The sequence below is a fragment of the Xiphophorus hellerii genome, chromosome 12, assembly GCF_003331165.1.
Source record: "Xiphophorus hellerii strain 12219 chromosome 12, Xiphophorus_hellerii-4.1, whole genome shotgun sequence".
NCBI classification, from domain to species: domain Eukaryota; kingdom Metazoa; phylum Chordata; class Actinopteri; order Cyprinodontiformes; family Poeciliidae; genus Xiphophorus; species Xiphophorus hellerii.
Genome location: NC_045683.1, coordinates 19345993 through 19366276, shown reverse-complemented (window position 1 = coordinate 19366276; position 20284 = coordinate 19345993). Strand labels below are relative to the sequence as shown.

The 20284-nt window shown below is 41.8% G+C and overlaps 1 protein-coding gene across 9 annotated transcripts in view; it reads left to right on the top strand.

The window, feature by feature from the left end:
• mef2cb (myocyte enhancer factor 2cb) overlaps positions 1-20284 on the top strand; it is an 82575-nt gene that overhangs the window by 57613 nt on the left and 4678 nt on the right. For 3 of the 9 annotated variants that reach the window (XM_032578857.1, XM_032578852.1, XM_032578853.1), the window contains 5 exons: positions 7939-8082; positions 10617-10797; positions 11567-11614; positions 17992-18164; positions 19865-19994. In XM_032578857.1, the coding sequence (XP_032434748.1) occupies positions 7939-8082; positions 10617-10797; positions 11567-11614; positions 17992-18164; positions 19865-19994 (676 nt within the window). Of the gene's footprint in view, positions 1-7938; positions 8083-8264; positions 8403-10616; positions 10798-11566; positions 11615-17991; positions 18165-19864; positions 19995-20284 lie in introns of all 9 variants that reach the window. The other 6 variants (XM_032578856.1, XM_032578860.1, XM_032578858.1 and 3 more) reach the window with 4 other exon arrangements.

Genomic DNA, 20284 nt, shown 5'->3' with positions numbered 1-20284 from the left:
GCAAAAGGCAGGCCACTTCTGAGGCCACGCTGCCAAAAAGGCAAGGCTTTTCCACTGCACAGCCTAAAACAATTCACGCCAGTCATTAAGATGAAATGATGCCCTGTGCTTTGAAACTATTTATGGAAAAATTTTTTAGAATAATGAAGATCTATTTTTAAAGATGGCATTCCCTGCCCTGCCTGGAGTACCCTCCCACCCCTTCCCCTTTTCTCTCCCCTCTTGAGTGTGGAAACTCAAGGTCACGGTATAGAGGTCAGCAGGCCGGTCATTGTTACCCGAGGCCCCCTCCAGCTCCCTTTTCCTGCTATGTTGCCACGCGATAAGAGACGGAGAGACAAAAGACGCTAAGTGAAGATTAGTGATGCTGGAGGGGACCACAAAGTAGGAACAAAGAGCAGCTCGAACGTGACTTGAGATCTTCATCCGGAGACAGCTGAAGTTACTTGACTACACTGTCACTACATATCACTTTTGAGTCTGTAATTTAGAGCTGTATTGATATGATTGTATCACATCTGGAGTAGCATCTCTGACATAAACTGCTCATATCCCATTACTACCTACACAAAGTATGTAAATCTACACTTGAGAGGAAAACACACAGTTTTACCCTTGGCCGATCAATTTTCTGCTTTTCATCAGAAGCTCTTATAGATTTGTTCTCATTTGAATAGAGAAGTATTTTACAGCTGGAGTGTAGATGAGGATGAAAGATGGCCAGGCTAAGGGTGAGCACACAAGTGCCCTCTTTATGCAGTTCCACTGAGCTGGCATTGTGTGTCATAATGTCTATCTGGCTAATTATACAGTGTAGTGACAAGTCTGAATGACCACTTTGTTCCTGAAGCTGGGATGCTGCTGCAGCAAACAGTGTTGGATTCTGACATGTGCTAAGTGTGTGTGTCTTCCATATGGGAAACACTGCACCATCTGGTATTCTGCTGTGTACTGGCTAGCTAAAATTGTGTGTGTGTGTGTTTGAGTGTGCTCATCTTAGTATCAGTTTTAGCATAGACATAGTTTGAGGAAATGTGAATAACCGTTCACTTCCCTCACCTCTACAAACATTTTACTTATTACTTTCTTCACTCCATTTTTAGGACAGTCTAGGAGTCCTCTCTACAGACAGAAAGAACATACACTCTGTTGTTAATTACTAGAAATATCAAAACTTTGCTCAAGCATGAGAAAACTCAGAAAATAGTCGTAGATTTCGATTAAAATACAGCAAGACACAATAAATAGGAACTTTAAAAGGCACAGAATCTCTCAAAAGTAGCTAAACCAATAGTGACCTTAACCAGTGACTACTGGGTGCACTGAAGAATAATAAGAAACACACACACACACCCACACACAGGGACACACTGTGATTAGGGGTCCCACTTCTCAGACTGGTAACCTACTAAATCAGCTATCTAGCCCAAAATCGCTCATGCAGATACACACACCATGCCGCCGCCATCCATGGGCATGCCCCTCGACATGGTCCTGGCATGTTCAAACTACGCTTCATGAAACTGTGGCCCTCTTCCCTTTGGTCTGCCATCTGCTTCCAATAAACTAAGCCAGCCTGATTCCTCTGATGTTCCCTTTGCTTTGAAAAGCACAGAACCGAAAGAGTGAGCCAGAGAGAGAAAGAGTGTGAGACAGCAAGAGAGAGAGAGAGAGAGAAATAGAGCAAGTAAGAATAAGACCAAACAGGCCCAAAATGAAATAGAAATATAGGGAATAAAAGCACATCTCAAACATATTATTACTTCTTCCCTGCTGACGGTAAGGCCACCCTGATTGTGCTTATGGTATGCCGGTGCTGGAAGCTCTTAATCCACAACTTTTCCACTTCAGACTTACCTCCATTGCATTTGTAATGGGAAGAGACAGTGTTTCTCTTACTTGCCTCAACCTTACAAACATTAAACCACATTACACCTTACCAGCATGCTCTTACTCAATGAAGTTTGTCAGATGGTTAAATAAAGCATGCTCCTTGTGGTCTTTCAAAACTTTCCCCTTGATTTTAATCAAAATTTAATCTTGGGTTGGTAATATATTTCAGCTGAAATTTACTATACACTCCTTATGTTTTTTTTTTTGTTGTAAAGAAAATAAGTATATTTTTTTTATCCTGAAGTTCTTCATTACCTCTTTGTTAATGCTTGAATTTCACTGTTTCAAAAGAGAGTAAGTTGTTAATTGATTAACAATGTGATTACATTGTTCATGTTACAGATAAGTCTTTACACAGTGTATATGTTTATTTAAATACCTCTAGGTCATCACACATTTGCTAAAAAATTAACTACTGTTTTTCTCAAAACAACAGCTTCCCAACTCAGAGTTAATAATGATGAATTCAAAACATTGATGATTGGCTAATAGAACCACAACCAACTGTAGACAGAGCCATTGTTGTCTTTCATACATCTGTTCTGTGAAAATTTGGCTAAGTTTAATGCTTTTAAAATGAACCTGCCATTAAACCTTTTAATAACTCCATTACATGGGTAATTAGTTCTTATCCTCTGTCTTGGTTTCATTTCAAAAGTGTCTCCAGGAACGATCTTACCATTTACCACATGTGAAAAGAGTTTCTATCAATGGGTTGTTTTTCTTACATGTTTTTGCACTGGTGCTGTCAGTCAATGGGTTGAGGACATTGAAAAACATTCACTGGCCTGGCTGTCACCAATAGCCATAAACACAATATTGAACATGTCAGACCCTTCAGCCACTGCCAAGATTACTGCAGAGGGGAAATGGTCAGTACTGGAACTCTTTCCAAACACAACCCATCAACTAGCCAGAGTAGATCAGAAATAAAGACGTACCCATCAAGCCAACAGTGTTTTGACTCTGTTCGAGAAATGGTTGAAGTGCAGAAAATGTGAGGCGCAGGACAGCGAAGGCGAGACCAAGACAGACTGAGGAGCAGACTGAGACTGAGACATGGGGGCAGAAAGACGGATAGAGGGACAGAGAGGTTGAGCAGGGTGGCAGACTGCCGAGCAGACGGATCCTGGTATGGCGGGAGCTCTGGGCAGGCGTCATCTGTCCCTAGCAGACCCCCTGGGGCCACTCAGAATTCACACCCAAATACCCTCCGCTGTTTTGCTTGAGAGCGACACTAAGTTGGCACCCACAACCCAAACTATGAAATTTAGCTCTTTTTGCTGTTATTAAAACATTACAGAACTCAAAGCATGTGACGTTGCGAATATGTGTATTTACTGAACAAGCATGCTTCTGATTCTTTCTAGCTCTGGTCACCTCACTCAATTTTCTCAATGCTGTCCGATGGTTTCTCTTCTACCACCGCAGTCTAGGCCAGCTTGGCTGAAGGTGCAAAGCTACGGGATACCACTGAGACGCTGCGTCTCAAGTATGTAGGACACCTTGTCTATGCTGTGCCTGCTTCACACAAGCCCTGTGAGTGGAGTCATAAGGGAGCGTCATGAAGAAGGAGTTTAATTAGGAGCAAGCCTCCAAAGGGGCCATGGAGAAAGACACTGAGCGAAGCAAGAAGAAACAGCTTTTATGCCATTTTTTAAACCATATAACCCTCATTTCCGGTCCCCTATCTTGCACATTTACTGGACTTTGTCCATATTGTACACAGCAAAGTACGTGATCAGTGTATTCTTAGACACATTCTGTGGTTTTTGTTTGGTGTCTGAAGTCATCATCCTCTCCTACTCACTTCTTACTCACCTACTTCTCATTTCACACTTTGGTCAAATATGGTCTTGTTGTTCTGTCCTTTTGAGAACGTAGCAGAGAAGGTGTGAAAAGAGGGCAGTTAGGAGGAATACTTAGTGATACTAATGTAGTTGAAAAACAATAAACTCTCAGGATAGTACTGGGGACTTGCCAGAAATGTCCCTCTTTTCTTCGGCTTGATTCACTTTTGCACTGCACTTTTGAAAGTGGATCAAAATATTTTTACAGCACCTTGCAGTTACAATATCTGCCAATATCTGGCTTTACCAAAAACTAGCACTAACCAAACTAGTACTAACCAAAAGCAGAAACACCCCCCTCAGCTTGTTCACAACAAAAAACATGCAGTGGCAGAATGCCAAATATTTACAGACCTGGTGTTCCTGCTTTTATCATGGTGTTCTAACCAAGATGTTCTTCTACAAGATGTTGCCAAGTATGAACAGTAAGCGAAGCAACACACAATTCAACATGTTGCCTCTCTCATTGGTTCACTTCCTGTCTTTGGTTTACAGGATAGTCCATCCGAGAGTTTTCTTTTGGTTGGAAGTTCCCAGTTTTTGACTGTTTTTAAAAGTGTTTAATGACCGGAGAAAAAGAAAAATCTGATTTGCCATTATTTAACCAGTCAAACAGAGGCAATCAAAGAAAAATGTCCAATTGATAGTGACTTTCTTAACTATTGTATAAGAATACTGTCTTTACATTGTTTTAGCAGCAATTTGAACTATTGCTGCATTTCTGTTTGGAATAAAATAGTGGGTAAATACTTTGATACTATGCAACTATAGTATCATAAAGTGGTTATCATAAAATATACTTGTAGAATCTAATACTGGCCCAACATTCCCTGAGGACTCCATTTTAGTGAGAGGTTGTTCGACCATACACTTATAAGTAATAAGTTATTTTTGTTTGTTGCCTTGCCAAATTAATAAGTAACTCTTACCCCCTAGCAAGAATTGAAGTCTCCTTAAAATAAAAAAAATAGATGAATAAATAAAACATATGAACAAGTTATAAAATAACATTAAAAAGCATAGGATGGCAAAAGGAGGCTACAAGAGTGAGAGGTCCATTTATGGCTACAGATGATCCTATTGGTTGCTGGGCTGTTTGTCAGTCTTTGGCAACAGATGTGATGTCACTGAACAGGTGGGCATAACTGGGATAGGTGACATAGCATCCTTGAACCCTACCCTAAATATGTCGAGTCCTGCTGGAGAGCTAAGCCTAGGCCACATGCTTCGTAGTCATGTAACACTCCTGTCCTGGCCGCCTGCACTCCATCGACACCCAGCGCAACCATTGCCCAACCCTCTGCAGGACAGCCAGCTCAGTTACCCCATATGGGTGACACTTTTGGCCCAGCCTTTGCTCTCGTCCTCCCGCTTCGCTACACTGCTGTTTCTCCAAGAATGGAATTGAATCCCTAGTGCTCTTCACGCTGGTGGCAGTAGGTGGAAATCTGTGCTGGTGGGAAGAAAAGTTACTGGTACTTGCGTGTGTTCTCATGTGAACCAAGGAAAGGCCGGCGGTTCAGCTCTTGTCAGCATGATGTGATGCATTGCCAAGATCACGGAGGAAGCTCGGCAGGAGAAATCGAAACTTTTTTACATCTGACGCCTTTTCTTATAAACAAGAATGCAGCGTGCTGAACCTCTGTCACCCCTTTGTTCTTTCCGCGTAGAGTGCTCTAATAGAGCAAGAGGGCCTGATTCACTGCAGGTCTTCTGTATCGCCTCAGCTGATTTGTTTGGTGTGATTTCCTGAAGACTGTCAAAAGATATGAGAGACGCTTTTAAATTCAGAATTCCAGATTTCCACTCTAGGGGCCGAGGGAGGATTCGGAGAGCCAGCAAATGTTGACACACTTACAGTAGATGCCTCAGCCACGAGACGCTTCAAGAATCAAACAGTTATCTCACACACACACAAAAGCGGCCCTCTAAGTTCACTAAAACCACACTCTAAACAGGCCTTTGTTGTGCTGACATAAGAGATAACTGGATTGTTATTTGTTTTCTAAGCAGGCAGATCGCTCCTGTCATTTCTGCAGCTGCTTGTGATGGAGTTGCTCGCACTTGTATCGCTTCTGTGAGTGAGAACTGGCGGAGAGAAACAAATGAGAGGAAGAAGTTCACAGAGATTAACTTATCTTAGCATCCATCTCCTTTCCTTTCTCCTGCTCGGTCGCTTTTTCTTTCTTTCTTTTTTTTTCTTTTGCTTGACTCAAACACCTACTCTCACACACCCACCCCTGCACACGCAAACACAGATTCATTCCCCTTCTTTCCCCTCCCACATACATACACACACTTGATCAGCATCAAATACAGGGTGTGCTAAAGTAAATTTAATTACGTCTGTCTGATATGGAGCTTCAGATGAAAGTAGGAGAGCGCGGTGCGAAGCAACGACTGCACAGACAGGAGCAGGCCCATGATATTCCTCCTGTAGACTAATCTCCCTTTATTAAAGCCAGAAGGAGAGAGGGAATGGAAAGGGGGGTGGATGGAGAAGAGTGGGAGGAGGGGGTGTCTTTGATGAGATCTGTAACTGTCAGCTACTGTACTTTTCTGCTCTCCTGCTCTGTCTTTGTCTCCCCACTTTGTGAGGCAAATGAACACAGCACCTATCGTTGCAAGGCAGGCAGACTCTCATGCTATCATGCAAAGTAATGTACTGTGAAACTCATCCTTGTTGTTAAGGATGTCAACAATTTCTTTAAAAGAAAAAAAGGACAGATGTGGCTCTCCCTCACCTCCTTTAAAGCTTTCTTTGTCTTAGTCGCTCCTCCAGTTAGAGGGAGTGGTAAGCCAGTGAGTGGTTTTCTGCTGTTTTGCTGCCCACTCTAATAGGGGCAGGTGGCCATCAGGTGGCCAAAACAAGAAACTGCCTTCCTTATAGCACATACTGTATATACTGCCTTGAAGTAGCAGTTTTGTGATGTTACATTTTTATTTTTGTAACAGACTAATAAAGTGAAGTGATGAATTGTAATATTTATTACACCACCCATACCCCAGTGTACATGTGTATCCACCTCCTTTACTTTGACAGGTCTAAAGTACAACTGACAGCCTTCAGACATCACCTTATTAGTGAAATGAGGCCAACTGTGTGTAATTTAATCATGCAATTATTATAGTTGTGTATTCTACAAATCTGTTCTTTATGGAAAGTAATAAGAATAAGGCTATTATTGTTGGTTGATAGTGGCGACGGTGGTGGAGTCCGTCCTATAACCGGTGGATTGCTGGTTCAATCCCAATGCTGTCTGTCTCACTCGGGTTCTTGAGATTGCTGGTGGGCCTGATGGCACCGGTGCATGACAACCTGTCATGTCAGACTGCCCCAGCACAGCTGTGGCCTCAATGTGTCTTACCACAATCGGCGTGCAATTCACCCATGTGTGAGTAAATGGCTGAATGACTGAATGACTTGTGTGTAAAGCACTTTGGGGTCCTCTGCACTTGATAAAGTGTTATACAAGTACAAGCTATGATCTATTACTGCTGAAAGAAAGCTCTAGGAAGTCGGGTTTCCACAACATCCCCATTGGTGAAACATGGTGGTGGCAGCATTATGGTATGTGGATTTTTGTCTTCACAAGGGAAAGGGAATGTAGAAGGAATAAAAATCATAGAAGTTGAGGCAATGCACCAAGCCGGTTTCCATGTAAATACAGGATTATCCTAGGGGAAATAAATCAAAGTTATGACTGAGCTGTGCTGTGAAGAAGAATGGGCAAAAATGTTAGTGTCAAGTTCAAAGAGACATACCATAAAGTAGTTGCAGCTGTAATTGCAGTAAAAGAGTTCTACATTTACAAGGCATCGAATACCACAACCCCACACCTCCTCTTTATTGTTTTGGGTTTTTTTCAAAGTCTTGTACTATTTTTAATTCTTCAAGTCTATGATTATATGTGGCATTGTGCTGTCGGTTGTGATTAAAATATCTGTGCCATTCTGAATGGTAAGTTGAATGTAAGCGTGTTTAAAAAACAACTAATGCTCTTTCTCTCAATGTTAACAGGTTAGAGATTTCCAAAATGGTCAAAAAAAATACACTTGTCATGGAACAGTTCTTTAAAACAACAAATGTACTTTAACAGTTCATTTTTTAAAATAAAAATAAAGGCTAAGGTATTTTAATTGGGATCCTTGGCTACCTACCCAAAAACCCCTTGTGCAACTGCTCTGATTTCAGACGTTGAGAAAGAAGGGCCTAAACGGCTGTGACAGCCCAGACCCAGATGCAGACGACTCGGTGGGCCACAGCCCCGAGTCCGAGGACAAGTACAGGAAAATAAACGAGGACATTGATCTGATGATCAGCAGACAGAGACTGTGTGTAAGTACTTGTCATTAACCCCAGAGCCTTGCTCTCACCTTTCTTTTCCTCTCTCCCCTTGTCCCTGTTTTTTTCTCCCCCTGTGTCTGTCTCTTCATCTCCATGTCCCCGCCATCATTCCGTACCTTCATGTCTTCATGTTTCCCCCACCTCCTTTTTCTGTGATTGTGGAACCTGGCCAGGCATTGAACAAGAAGGAGAACAAGGGCAGTGAGAGCCCGGAGCTCGAGTCTGCTCTCATCCTCACCCCACGCACTGAGGAGAAATACAAACAGATTAATGAGGAGTTTGATCACATGATAAAAACTCATAAGATCCCTGTAAGTACTGAGGGAGCAACCCCTTCGCTCAGCAGCTTTTCAGTGGCAACTGTTGAGCTAACCCAGCTAACCACAGTTGTTTTTAACTGGACTAATTGCACAAAGAGAGTGAGAGTAAGCTCAAAGTGCGATTACAGTGTTTATTTACAATGAAGAAATTACAGTTCTTTAAACTTGCTTGCTTACATTTGAGGAACAGCCCTCTAATCTGACAGAAGAGTGACCGCAGCTCACAGGCGTTTTCCTCTATTAATTGCAGACTTTCTCTCAAGAAAAAAAAAAAAAATTATCTGACTTTCCCACCTTGAACTCATTCCGCCCGCACTACTGTTGCCTGTGTCCCGGGGGGAGTGTGGTGTGCATGTGTTTGTCCTTTTGCTGCCTGCACCAAAACAGCACTCAGTCACCTGCAACATCAGGGGTTTGGGGTTAGAGGGGGCAGTGGTGGGGGGAGGTGGCAGGCAGCATGGCAGAGAAACTGTAGCAGATGTTCCATGTTCTTCACAAACCTGAAATTATTGAAGGCTTCTTAGTGGACACATGTCAAGGTAGCGTCTGCAAGATTTATGATGTTAATTTTGCAAAGTAAGCTGACACAAACCACAAAATAGGGTCTTCTTTTCCATTTAAACTGACCCCTGTTCCTCATTCAGAATGTGCCATATTGGAATGGTTAGCTCTTTGGCACTTGCATAGAGAGACATAATTCCACAGCATATTAGTAAGAGGAGAACAGTAGTATCTAGCCCACGTGGAGCAGGAGGCGATGTGGTTAGAAAAAAGGCAGGGGTTGCTGAGTTGAAGGGTGGACTCTGTACACAACAAGTGGCAGTTCAGCGTGTGGTCAGAGCGGCTGCCAAGCACTGGGCCTCTGGATTGCAGGGGACTGTTGGCAGGGGGTGGGTGAGCTGTGGGGAAAGGCAAGGGAGGAAGATGAGTGAAAACAGGAAGGATGGCACCAGCTAGAAGACAGTTCACAAACGGGGCCCTTTGCTCCCAGTAATGGGGGACGTAGACAGCTCCCACTACAAAGAAGGCAATGATAAGCTCTGAAAGTCCAGTGAGGACTCTAAAGTGGAAGAAATGGCGGACTGGGCGGGTGACTGGATTGGCAGTTACAGTGAAGCGTACAAAAGCTCACAATGAAAAATGGTAGAAATAACCATTTTTTGTATGTTGAAATAATATTTGTCCATAGCAATGTAGAGGGAAAAATATCATAGAAGTTGAGGCAATGCTAAGGCACCAAGCCGGTTTCCATGTACAGCAGGCCGATGCTCTCACGATACACTCCCTCCGCAACTAGAAGACACATGGCAGTAATTTAGAGGCCTATTTTCTACTTCCTAAAGCTAACATAAAGGATCAACCACTTCCAGGGCACTCCCAAGGTTAAATCCTTCTGCCAAATGACACAATAAATATGACAAACTGGATGCCTCAGGGCTGTCGGGTTAGCTTGACTCGTGTTCCTGATTGAGCTGCTGGCTGATCTGCGCCAACCATTTAAACACCTGGTGTCGGCTCAGTGACGCAGAAGGGAAAATAATTCTTAATTTCATCTAAAAGAAAACATATTCAGGAACTACTATTTAGAAGGTAAATCTATTATATTTTATTTTGGCCTTCTTAGGAAAAATGCCAAATGCCATTTCTTTATCCAGGTAACCCATAGAATTTATTTTGGGCTATTTTGTAATAGTCCATAAAAATACTCAGATCAGACATGAGTCCGTTTCTGATCTCAAGATGTAGGAAAGTAATACAAAATGTTTTCAGTCATGCCATTCTTAGGAATTTTTTGTTTAGATGCTAAGTCATGCTAAATCAAACTGAAATGCTAAAGGGTTTCCATGGCCAGAGTTACTAACAAGAGAATTCTTTGTTCTTTGTTGACAATCTTTTCTAGTCCTACTTATTCTTTCTTTACCACTCTCTTGTTTGGATTTTTAAAATTTTCCGTACATGTCCAGTCCACTTTTTTTTCTTTTTTCACATTCATCCCTTTTGAAATTTGATGTCTTTTTATGTCACCTGTACTCTTCAGCAATTCTGTCTTTATTCTGCACTCCTGGAGTGTTTCTGAATCATCATTCTGTCTCTTTTTATCCAATCTTTACTAAAAGCCCTAATCTTTCATTTACTCACCTGAATGGTTGTTACCTTTAGTCTAATCTTTGTCTTTTTTATATATTTTTCTCATCTCTTTCCCAGCAGGCTGTGCCCCCATCGAACTACGACATGCCCGTCTCTATCCCCACAAGCAACCAGAACAATTTAATCTACAGCCATCCTGGCGGGTCCCTAGGCAACCACAATCTGTTGCCACTAGCACACCATGGTCTACAGAGAAACAGCATGTCTCCAGGCGTGACACATAGACCCCCCAGTGCAGGTAACGCAGGTAGTGCCCCATGTGCACCCATGCACCCCCCCTACCCCAAAGCATGCGGTTATCCCATCTGTCTGTCTTTTCGAGCATGCGTGTGAACTTGTCTGTCATGCTAATAGAGCCAGACACATCAAAACGTGTAATTTAATTCATGACAGCTACCCACAATGTTCCACCTAAAGGCGGTGAATGAAGCTGGAGTTTTTTTTTCCCTCCCACATATAATCACATATTCCCTGCTTCACTGTTTTGTCAAAGGTAACAGCAAAATGATGTAAAACAATATTAAATCCCAACCCACAGTTATTTATTGTGAGACTCTGGTGCTACTTATAAGCAGTTGAGCCTGTTGGTTTGTTATTGTTGTCCAAAGTCCTTTTTCTGTCCCTGTAGCCCAAAAGGCTGTTGCCCACACCCTCAACCCTGTCATTACGACTGGATGTCTGAAACGCAGAGCACAAACTAAATATGAGCTTTGGCGCTCACCGCATCCAGAGCAAAAAACATTCTCAACCCTCCCACTCTTCCACCTCGCATGTTTTAAAAATAATAATGTGTCATTTTTCTTGGACAGCACCTTCGTGCATCCGCAGTGTCGTCCAGTTGCTCAGTGTGCTAAGGGTTTAAGTGGGAGGAAGCCTTGCTTCTCGAGTCGGACCAACACACGTTGTGATTAAAGTGGGAGAGACAGGGAGGCGGAATGGATGCTGTGTGGGTGTCTATCCTCTAATGGTTTTTTCTCCTCTGCTTTGCTCGTTATTTCATCTTACAGGTGGCCTCATGGGTGCTGACCTCACCACTGGCGCAGGCACCAGTGCTGGTAAGAATGGCCTCCTCTTCTCACACATGTCTGCTTGCAGACACTCAAACACACATCTATGTCACCCACTCACCCACTTGGGGCCATAAAACGCATGACTAACACTAACCCAAACCCAAGTGAAGATTTGGTCCATGATGTGTTGAAGTTAGTGGTCATGAAGTTCATATGGGAATGTTTGCTCAGTGCCTCGGCTGTGACACATCCTGCCCGCTTTCAGCTATAAAATGGTAAAACAAGTGGGGGGGAAACAGAAGCTAAACATTGCACCGTATGCAGAAGCTAGGCCCTGAATCTCTGGTTACATTTTACGTTTTCAAAAGAACGAAGTTTATTATTTCTGTAAAAACAATCTTAATTTATTAAGCAATGCCAGTGGAGAAGCATGTTGATGAAATCTTATGAGGTTTTGTTTGTCCACCAGTGTGCCCCCAAGGACATGTTCAGCTCAAGTTTATAGGAAAGGGACTCCCATTTTAATGGTTAAATTTTACAGCTTGCAGTGCTGAGTGTAAAAATGGGGAATTGGGGGCGTTGGTCGGGCACAGCTGGGTAGCCTTGTCTAACACACACTCCCAAGGCCCTGCCATCAGGGGTCAACGCCTGGCTCTCTGTCTGGTCACCCGTCGCACACAACAAACACGAGTGCGCGGAACAACAGGGCTATTTGTTGTGGCGTACGTTCCATTGACGGCGTTCCGCAGTGCGTGCCTCAAACGCAGCCTTTGTGTTGCCTTCACTGGGGGGGAACAGAGGAACTCTGTGAAGGGCTCTGCGTCGCTCAGCAGCCGTGAAAAACACAACGTGGAGAGAGAGGGTCATGTGGAAGCTGAAAGATTCCATTCAGTACTCTCTTAAATCTCATTTGAGTGGGGGTAAAGGGGGTAGAAAGAGTGTCTTGGTTGGGTTGGAGGGGGGAGACCCCGGTGATAAATATCCACTGATGGTGGAAGCATGTGTGCGAATGAAAAACAGTAGGGGAACACAGATGGAAGTGTTCTACTAACTTGGTCACCCATTTTAATGATGTTCCTACGAACTTCATTAGAGTTACAGTCCCTTTCTTAAGTATTCATGCCGCTTGAACTTTGTCTCCTTTTGTCACCTTATAACCGGAAGCTTTAATGTATTTTATTGGGATTTTATTTGACATACCAACAGAAAGTTGTGCATAATTGTGAAGTAGAAGAGTAACTGTTCAATTTATTGATTCCAATTAAAATTAAAAAATGTGCTTTAGTACTCAGTCTCCTTTACTTGTATGCCTAAAATAAAATTGTACAAGGAATGCCTTCCCAAGTCACTTGCTGTTTAATTTATTCTCAGCAAAAATACAACTTTTCTAGAGAATATTAGTGAACAAACAATTTCATTTAGATCAAGGGACGTGACAGACGGGCCAGGAATAAAGTTATGGAAATGCTTAAAGCAGTGTTAGGTTATTAAACTAAATCCCAAGTTTTGAACATTTCACAGAGCATTGTTCAGATGATTATTCAAAATACACAAAGACTATGGGTTAGCTACAAAATTACTATGTTGTGACTTTCCATCTAAACAGGCAAAATGGCATGGAGAGAATTATTCAGAGAAGCAGACAAGAGGCCCATGCTCTGGAGGATCTACAGAGATCCACAGCTTAGGTGATTTAGAAGAAAGTGTGTGTAAGAATGGACCAGTTAAAGTCCAGACCTAAATTTTCTTGACAATCTGGTAAGAAAATGTATGACCACATATTAAACCTATTCAGCCTACATGGGTTTGAGCTATTTTACCAAGAAAAATCAAAATCGTCCATCTTTAGCTGTTCAAAGCTGCTAGCGACATACCCCAAAAGACTTGCAACTGTGTTGGTTTATCACATAAAATCCCAATAAAATTGCATATGGTTGAAAAATGTCAACACTTTCGAAGGAGCATGAATACTTTTGCAGGGCAGTCAAGGTGTTTCAAACACTGTTGTACCATAAAGAGCCTTTTGATGCCCGTGATCTTTTCACTGTGTTTAAATAAGCAAAATTCACATTTGCACTGTCTTAGATATGTCTATATGAAACCAAAACCTTTTAGATGGATGTCTTTCAGATATGCACGTAAACACCCGCTTTGTGGCACTTTCTGCAAGAGTTCAGTTTCTTTGCAAGACTAGTTGTAAAACACTGTTTCAATCATATCTGGGACCAATTCTTTGGAGAATTGACTTGCAATGTTAACCAAAACACCCTTTTTTCTCATCTTGTGCAAATATGGTACATGAAACCCAGATGTGGGGGTGTATTCAAAATCACTAAAGGTCCCCAGGTAATTCTAGTCTAGTGTAAATGGGGCATGTCACTGAAAGGCTTAGTCATCATGTCTTTTCTATGGAAATATTGCAGGCGGTGGGGGTGCACATGTGCATGTTTGCTTATTTATGCAGTATATTTTCAATCTGTCATTCCCTTAGCCGGCTGGGAGAGAGTACGAGGTGGTGAAAGGGACAGAACAGGAGAGTAAGAGACCCGTTGAGCAGAACTCCGGCTTAAGGCCCCAGCTTGTGAGATCCTAACGACTGCCATGAGCAAAACTAATTACCCATGATCCACATTCCAATCAGCACCCTCCTCACTAAAGTTCTGCAAGAATCTCTCTTCTTACCTCCCAACTTTATCATACACCATTCACTCCCTTAAGTCTGTTACACGTGGAGCTGGATGAATAGTAGACTGCACATGGTAACTGGCAAAAAGTGGCCTTCAACTGCTTAAACAATGTCTTTCCTCGGTCTGAGCAGCACCTTGCATCAACTGTGCAAATTGTGAGCTCGAATGTGACACCTTGGTTCAGTTGGAGAATTCGGGGTTGAATGCACATTTGGCCAAACCGCAACGGAAGAGTGTGTGAGCATGGGGAATAGAATGGAGCACGCCTGTTAGACCACAACAGGACATCAGAAATTTGTTCAGTAACAGTTAAATGTACAAGAGTTTAACCACACCTCTCTTTTTTTGTGTGTGTGAGCGTGAGCGACGTGTGTAAGAGGGAAAGAAAAGGGTGAATGAAGACACTGGAGGGGCCTTGTCAAACACATGCCCTATGTAGCCATAGAGCTAAATTAAAGTTGACCCCCACACATGCACACTTATAAATAGCAGAAATAGCATGAAGCTGTTTATCTCAATCTCAGATCAGATTTTGTGCTCAGTCTGAATGTCTAACATAGCAACAGAAAAACAGGGGCTACTTGATAAGCTGTATTTAATTTTGGTACTTCCTCTAAATAGGTGACGCCAGCCTGCGTGCAGCTCCGGTTTGCAAAGTAGCATAAAAGGAGTAGGAGGAGGAGGATAGAAATGAACTCTGGATATCATGTCTTCAGCTGATGTAGGGATTCAGTCTATGTCGAATGCTACCACCCTCAAATCAGCTGCAGAATAGAGAGATTTGAGTCACAGTTCTTGCTTCATTAGTGTAATTGGTCGGTGATTTTACTTTTGAAGTGCTTAAGGACTGGCCTCTGCCACTCATGATTACAGTCATCCAGCATGTAATTGACTGGACTGCAGCCATCTCTACAGGGCGGGAACACACAGATGTCTGATTAACTGGCACCGTGATGAAATCCATGTCTTCTTGACCAAAGTGTGTATTAACGTCTCTCTATAGTGTGGCGTCTATTTTACTCATCTGTAGAGAAACACTGATGTACTTCCTGCTGGGTTATTTACCAAAGTATATGTGTATGTGTTGCGTGGTGTGCTTTGTGTGTGAGTGAGGTCTCATTCATCCATCTCCACATGCACCCACTCAGTCTCATAAAGGGCCCGCCATGAGAATGAGAAAGCGGCAGTGCTGAAGAGGCAGCTGCCTCTTTACAAGTGTGAGAAAGACATTGGGGCTAAGAGGGGTCCGACACAAAAACACATGTGCAATCATATGCAAGGCCTGGAAGCACCCTTATGCCATGCTGGGCAACTTGTGCTTATAGGGCTTTGTAAATTTGTCACGTTCCAACCACAAATTTCAATTTATTTTATTCGATGTGTGTAGTATCTGTGAGATCCTTAGTAATTGGCCAAGATAAAGTCCCAGAAGTAACCTATTTAGTAAATAGAGACTACCTGTCTGTAATTTAATGTCAGCATGAAACCAGCTATTCTGTGAACAGACAGCATCACGAAGACTAAGGAACACAGCAGGTCAGAGATGACCTTGTGGATAGTTTTGAAGCAGTTTTAGATTATAAATGTTCCAAGCTTTCAACATCTCACAGTGCAGTGTTCAATCCATCATCTGAAAATGAAAGGATTATGGCACAACTACTGTCCACGTCAACTGGCGAGCCAGATGAGAAAAGCATTATTCAGAGAAGGAGTCAAGAGACCTTTATTACCCCTTGTGGAGCTGCAGAGATCCACACCTCAGGTGGAAGAATCTGTCAACAGGGCAAGTTTTTGTCATGCAGTCCTCACATATAGTCATTCTAAAGCGGAAAGACAAAAAGGATGTAAGACGTCTTGTTTGTAGTTTTCCACAGGTCATGTGTGGAATACAGCTAAAATGTAAAAAAAGGTGCACTTTTCAGATCAGAGCTAAATAGTACTTTGTGACCTTCATGAAAACCACTTTGTGATGGAAAACTATCTTTGCACATCAGCCTGAACACTACATCACTGCTAAGGTAAACGATGGTGGCAAACTCATATTGTGGGAATGCTTTTATTCAGTAGGAACAGAAGAGCTTGCAAAAGTTATTGGAAGACGGATGGAGCTAAATACAGGGCAATCCTGCAAGAAAATCTTAGGGTGATGAGGATGTTCTCGTTCCAGCAAGACAACAGCGCTAAACATCAATGCAGGTGCTGCAAGAGAATACTTTAAATGAGAGCATATTTGTATGCTTGCCCGTTGGAAGCACAGATCTAAATCTAATCTGTGGCAAGACTCAAGATGCTCACAGATGCTCTCTATCCAATGCTACTAAGCTTGAGCTATTCTGCTGTTAAGAATGGGCAATAATCTGTATATGTGCAAAGCTGGTCAAGAAATACAGCCAAAAACGTGCTGGTTTTACACTCTAGAGTCGACTCACTGGAGCTTATTATTAATGTATGCCATAATTTATAAACTTTTCATTGTTAAAGCATTTATGAACTGTACATTAAATCACAAGAAAATATGTTTTATCTTGTTGTGTAACATGACAAAATGTGGAAAGATTCAAGGGAAGTGAAAAATTTTACAAAATACTACATGTGCCATTTAAAAGAAAGTCTCCAGATTTACACACAAGCCGAACTGCCTACAAAAAATTATTATAAAACATACACAAAATGGCACACAAACTTAATGTTAACAAAAGCTTAAACATGCTTATAAATCACACTTTTCAGCAATGACACTCGCACCAAGAGCGACATGCTGTTTTTCTTGTTTTCTTGCCGGCCTCGTTTTCTCTCACCGCCAGCGGCCGTTTACTCTTCAAATTGTTCAAATTGAGCTTTTGAGACTTTTCATTTCCAAACAACAACAAAAAAAAAAAAACCTCGCTCTCAAATTAAACAAAGATCAGCGAGGGAAATTGCCCAGGAAGACATCTGCGTCTCATTTTTCCCCCGGAGTATATGATTAGGAAATTCATTTATGTCTAACGTATAATTCCTGCCCGTCTTTCAAGTGGGAACGTCCACACTGCGCCCTGCGTTCTGCCCCTTTGGAAGATCGAATGGGGAAGTAAGGGGAAAAACAGCCCACGGTACGAAGTTAGAAACAAAGACTTTGTTGCCTGGCAGTGTTCTCTACGCTCAGACTTTTTTAATGATGTTGGTAGGATTTCACCCCACCATTTTTCTTGTGTAGGAGAAAGTGGATCTTAAGCAGCAACAGAGTAGTGTTTTTGTGTGGAACGATGGCTTAGTTCTGCTTTATTTTGATTTATTTATTGACCTTGTTCTTCTGTGGTCTTGTGACCCATAATTAGATGTTTTTACTAGGTTAATTCGTTGTGACTGAGACATAAAGTCTTTGTTGACAGTGACTGAGGTAAAGGGTGTGTTCATCATATGACTTCCTAACAAATGACTGTTACTGTTGTGATAATCTGTTTGACTGTGGGTCTGTGGGTGCACTTTTCTGAGTCCCTGTCTACTATAAAAGTGTCCCAATAAAATTCCTACCATAGGGTTGGGGAAAGGAGACAGAAACACCTAAAAGTGACTAAAGGGAGAAAATGAATTCATGTATTCCCTAATTAGGCATATGACAGTCAGCAGGGGATAGAGTTTTGCTAAACTTTTCAAAAAAGGTTTAAAAAGACAACACCTCAATTGTTTTTGTTAAATATCAGGTCAGAAAAGGAGCATTTTTAATGTTTTTCCATGTGTGTTTTGTTCTGTCAGGAAATGGCTACGGGAACCACCGCAACTCTCCTGGCCTGCTAGTTTCCTCAGGTGGAATGAACAAGAACATGCAGGCAAAGTCCCCCCCACCCATGAACCTGGGCATGAACAACCGCAAACCCGACCTACGCGTGCTCATCCCCCCTGGGGCCAAGAACAACATGCCCTCCATTGTGAGTAATCTCTGCATCCTTCATTTGACATCCTTTCTCTCCTCATCTGCTTTCCCCATTGTATGTGATATGACCTGTATCTGGGTCTCTTATTGTTTATTTTCTTTTTCTTTCTCTCATTGCTGCTTTTATCTCTTCTTATCAGACTTGGGTTGATTGATTTATTGTTATGGGAACAGGGTTTCTGCAGAGAGCTAAAAAAAAAAGTCCTAAACAAGTTTTAAATCAGTTCAGGGCCTAAACTGTCTTAAATACATCCAGATTTTCTGAAGAAAATCTTAAAATACCTTTAGAAATGTGTAAAATTTCTATGTATGCTTGTGCTTTTATTGGCTCTTCCATTGGTTTTTGTATTTTTCTTGTTTTTAGTTATCTTTTTTATTTATTTTTTTGCTTTTTGGCAGAAAATTACTGCTGTTGGTTTAGTTTGTTGAATTTGCTTTTAGTAAGTAAATAATTAATTTAACTTGTTTTTCATATGTCTTAATTTTAAATGAGTCTCTAGAAAATCTCTCTAAAGGAATTTACCTCCTAAAGTTTGCAGAAATCCTGTTCAAAACAATGTCTTTACCTTTTTGACAAATCTTTTCAAAAACTTTGTCTTGGCCCAAGACTGATATTTTGTCAGATACCCACCATAGATTCCGTTGTGTCTCTGTGCGCTGGCACTTAAACTGTGTGATCTGGCAGTTTTGCCTCATCTCTTTTCAATCTGTTTTTAGTTTTAGTTAGTACAGGTTCACTAGCTTTTACGTATATGCTTTTTTCCCCAGTTAGTTTTGGTTTCATTGGTTCAGTCCTCAATTAGTTACATCCCTATGAGCTCCCTTAATGTGCTCAATCATGTGCACTAATTTGAATGTATTACCCTCCCCTTTCAATGCCATCAGTCTGAGGATGTTGACCTGCTGTTGGTAAGTCAGATTGCCACTCAAATTTAGAAAACGAGACAACCTCAAAGTAGTCAAAACCATTTTTTATTATAATAAACCACCTCTGTAGTTCAAGTGAGCACATTGTGCCTTAGTATACCAACAGCTGTACCTTTTATTGTGGGATATGTTTTTCTTTTCTTTGTTTAAGAAGAGCAACTCCTAACTTATAATGACCAACTTTTTCCCCCTATTTCTGCTGATGACATATTGTGAGGGTGCATAGTGCCATCCAGTGGCGTGTCTAAGTAAAAACAACCCAACCACTTTACTGCCACAAGCCCAGCTGTGTCTCCTCCTCCCTTCACTCTTCATGTGTTTCTTTTACCAGCTTCCAGAGGGTTAAAAACAACTTCCATACAGATTTTAAACCTCTAAATGTCCACACAAAAAACACCAGACACTTCCTTTTTTCATCAAACCTCTGTTGTTTTCTGCCTCTCCCTCCATGAAAGGCTTTCCCTTGCAGTTGGCACCATACGTTGCTATGGAAACCCATGGTGTTACTATAGCGACAGCAGCCCCTTGTAAAATAAAAAAAGAGAGGTAAATGATGGGGTTGGCAGAGTTCAACCGAGCCTCTTGTCAAATGATTAATTTCCCCTGAAGTTGGTACCACATCTGATCTCTCAGCGTCTGCTGGCATAGAGAAAGAAATTACACATGATAAAATGTTGGCTACTTTTTTTTTCTTTGTTTCCCACAGAAGTTCAGTTCATGTTCTCAAGCTTCTCTTGTGTCTTGTTTCTTTTTCCCTTTCTGTCACAGAACCAGAGAATTAACAACTCGCAGTCTGCTCAGTCGCTGGCCACTCCTGTGGTTTCAGTAGCAACTCCCACTCTACCAGGACAAGGCATGGGCGGCTACCCATCTGCCATCTCTACCTCTTATGGTACCGGTAAGTACTTCAGTGTGTTCCCTCTCCTCTTTTGTTTTTTTCAGTAACACTATCTAATAATGTTTATTTTACATTATTAACATTACTTAAGTTACTTTACACTTTAGTCAAATGACTCAAATTTAACCACAGAAACTTTATCATACATATATAAATCTCCTGAGAATGAACAACTCAGGAGTGTATATACTGTATGTATATATGTATGAGGTGTAATTTCTGTCCAGGGTTTAATTCAGGTGAATCTGGTTCTGGATCGGGTACAGTCATACCAGGATAATTAACGCAAG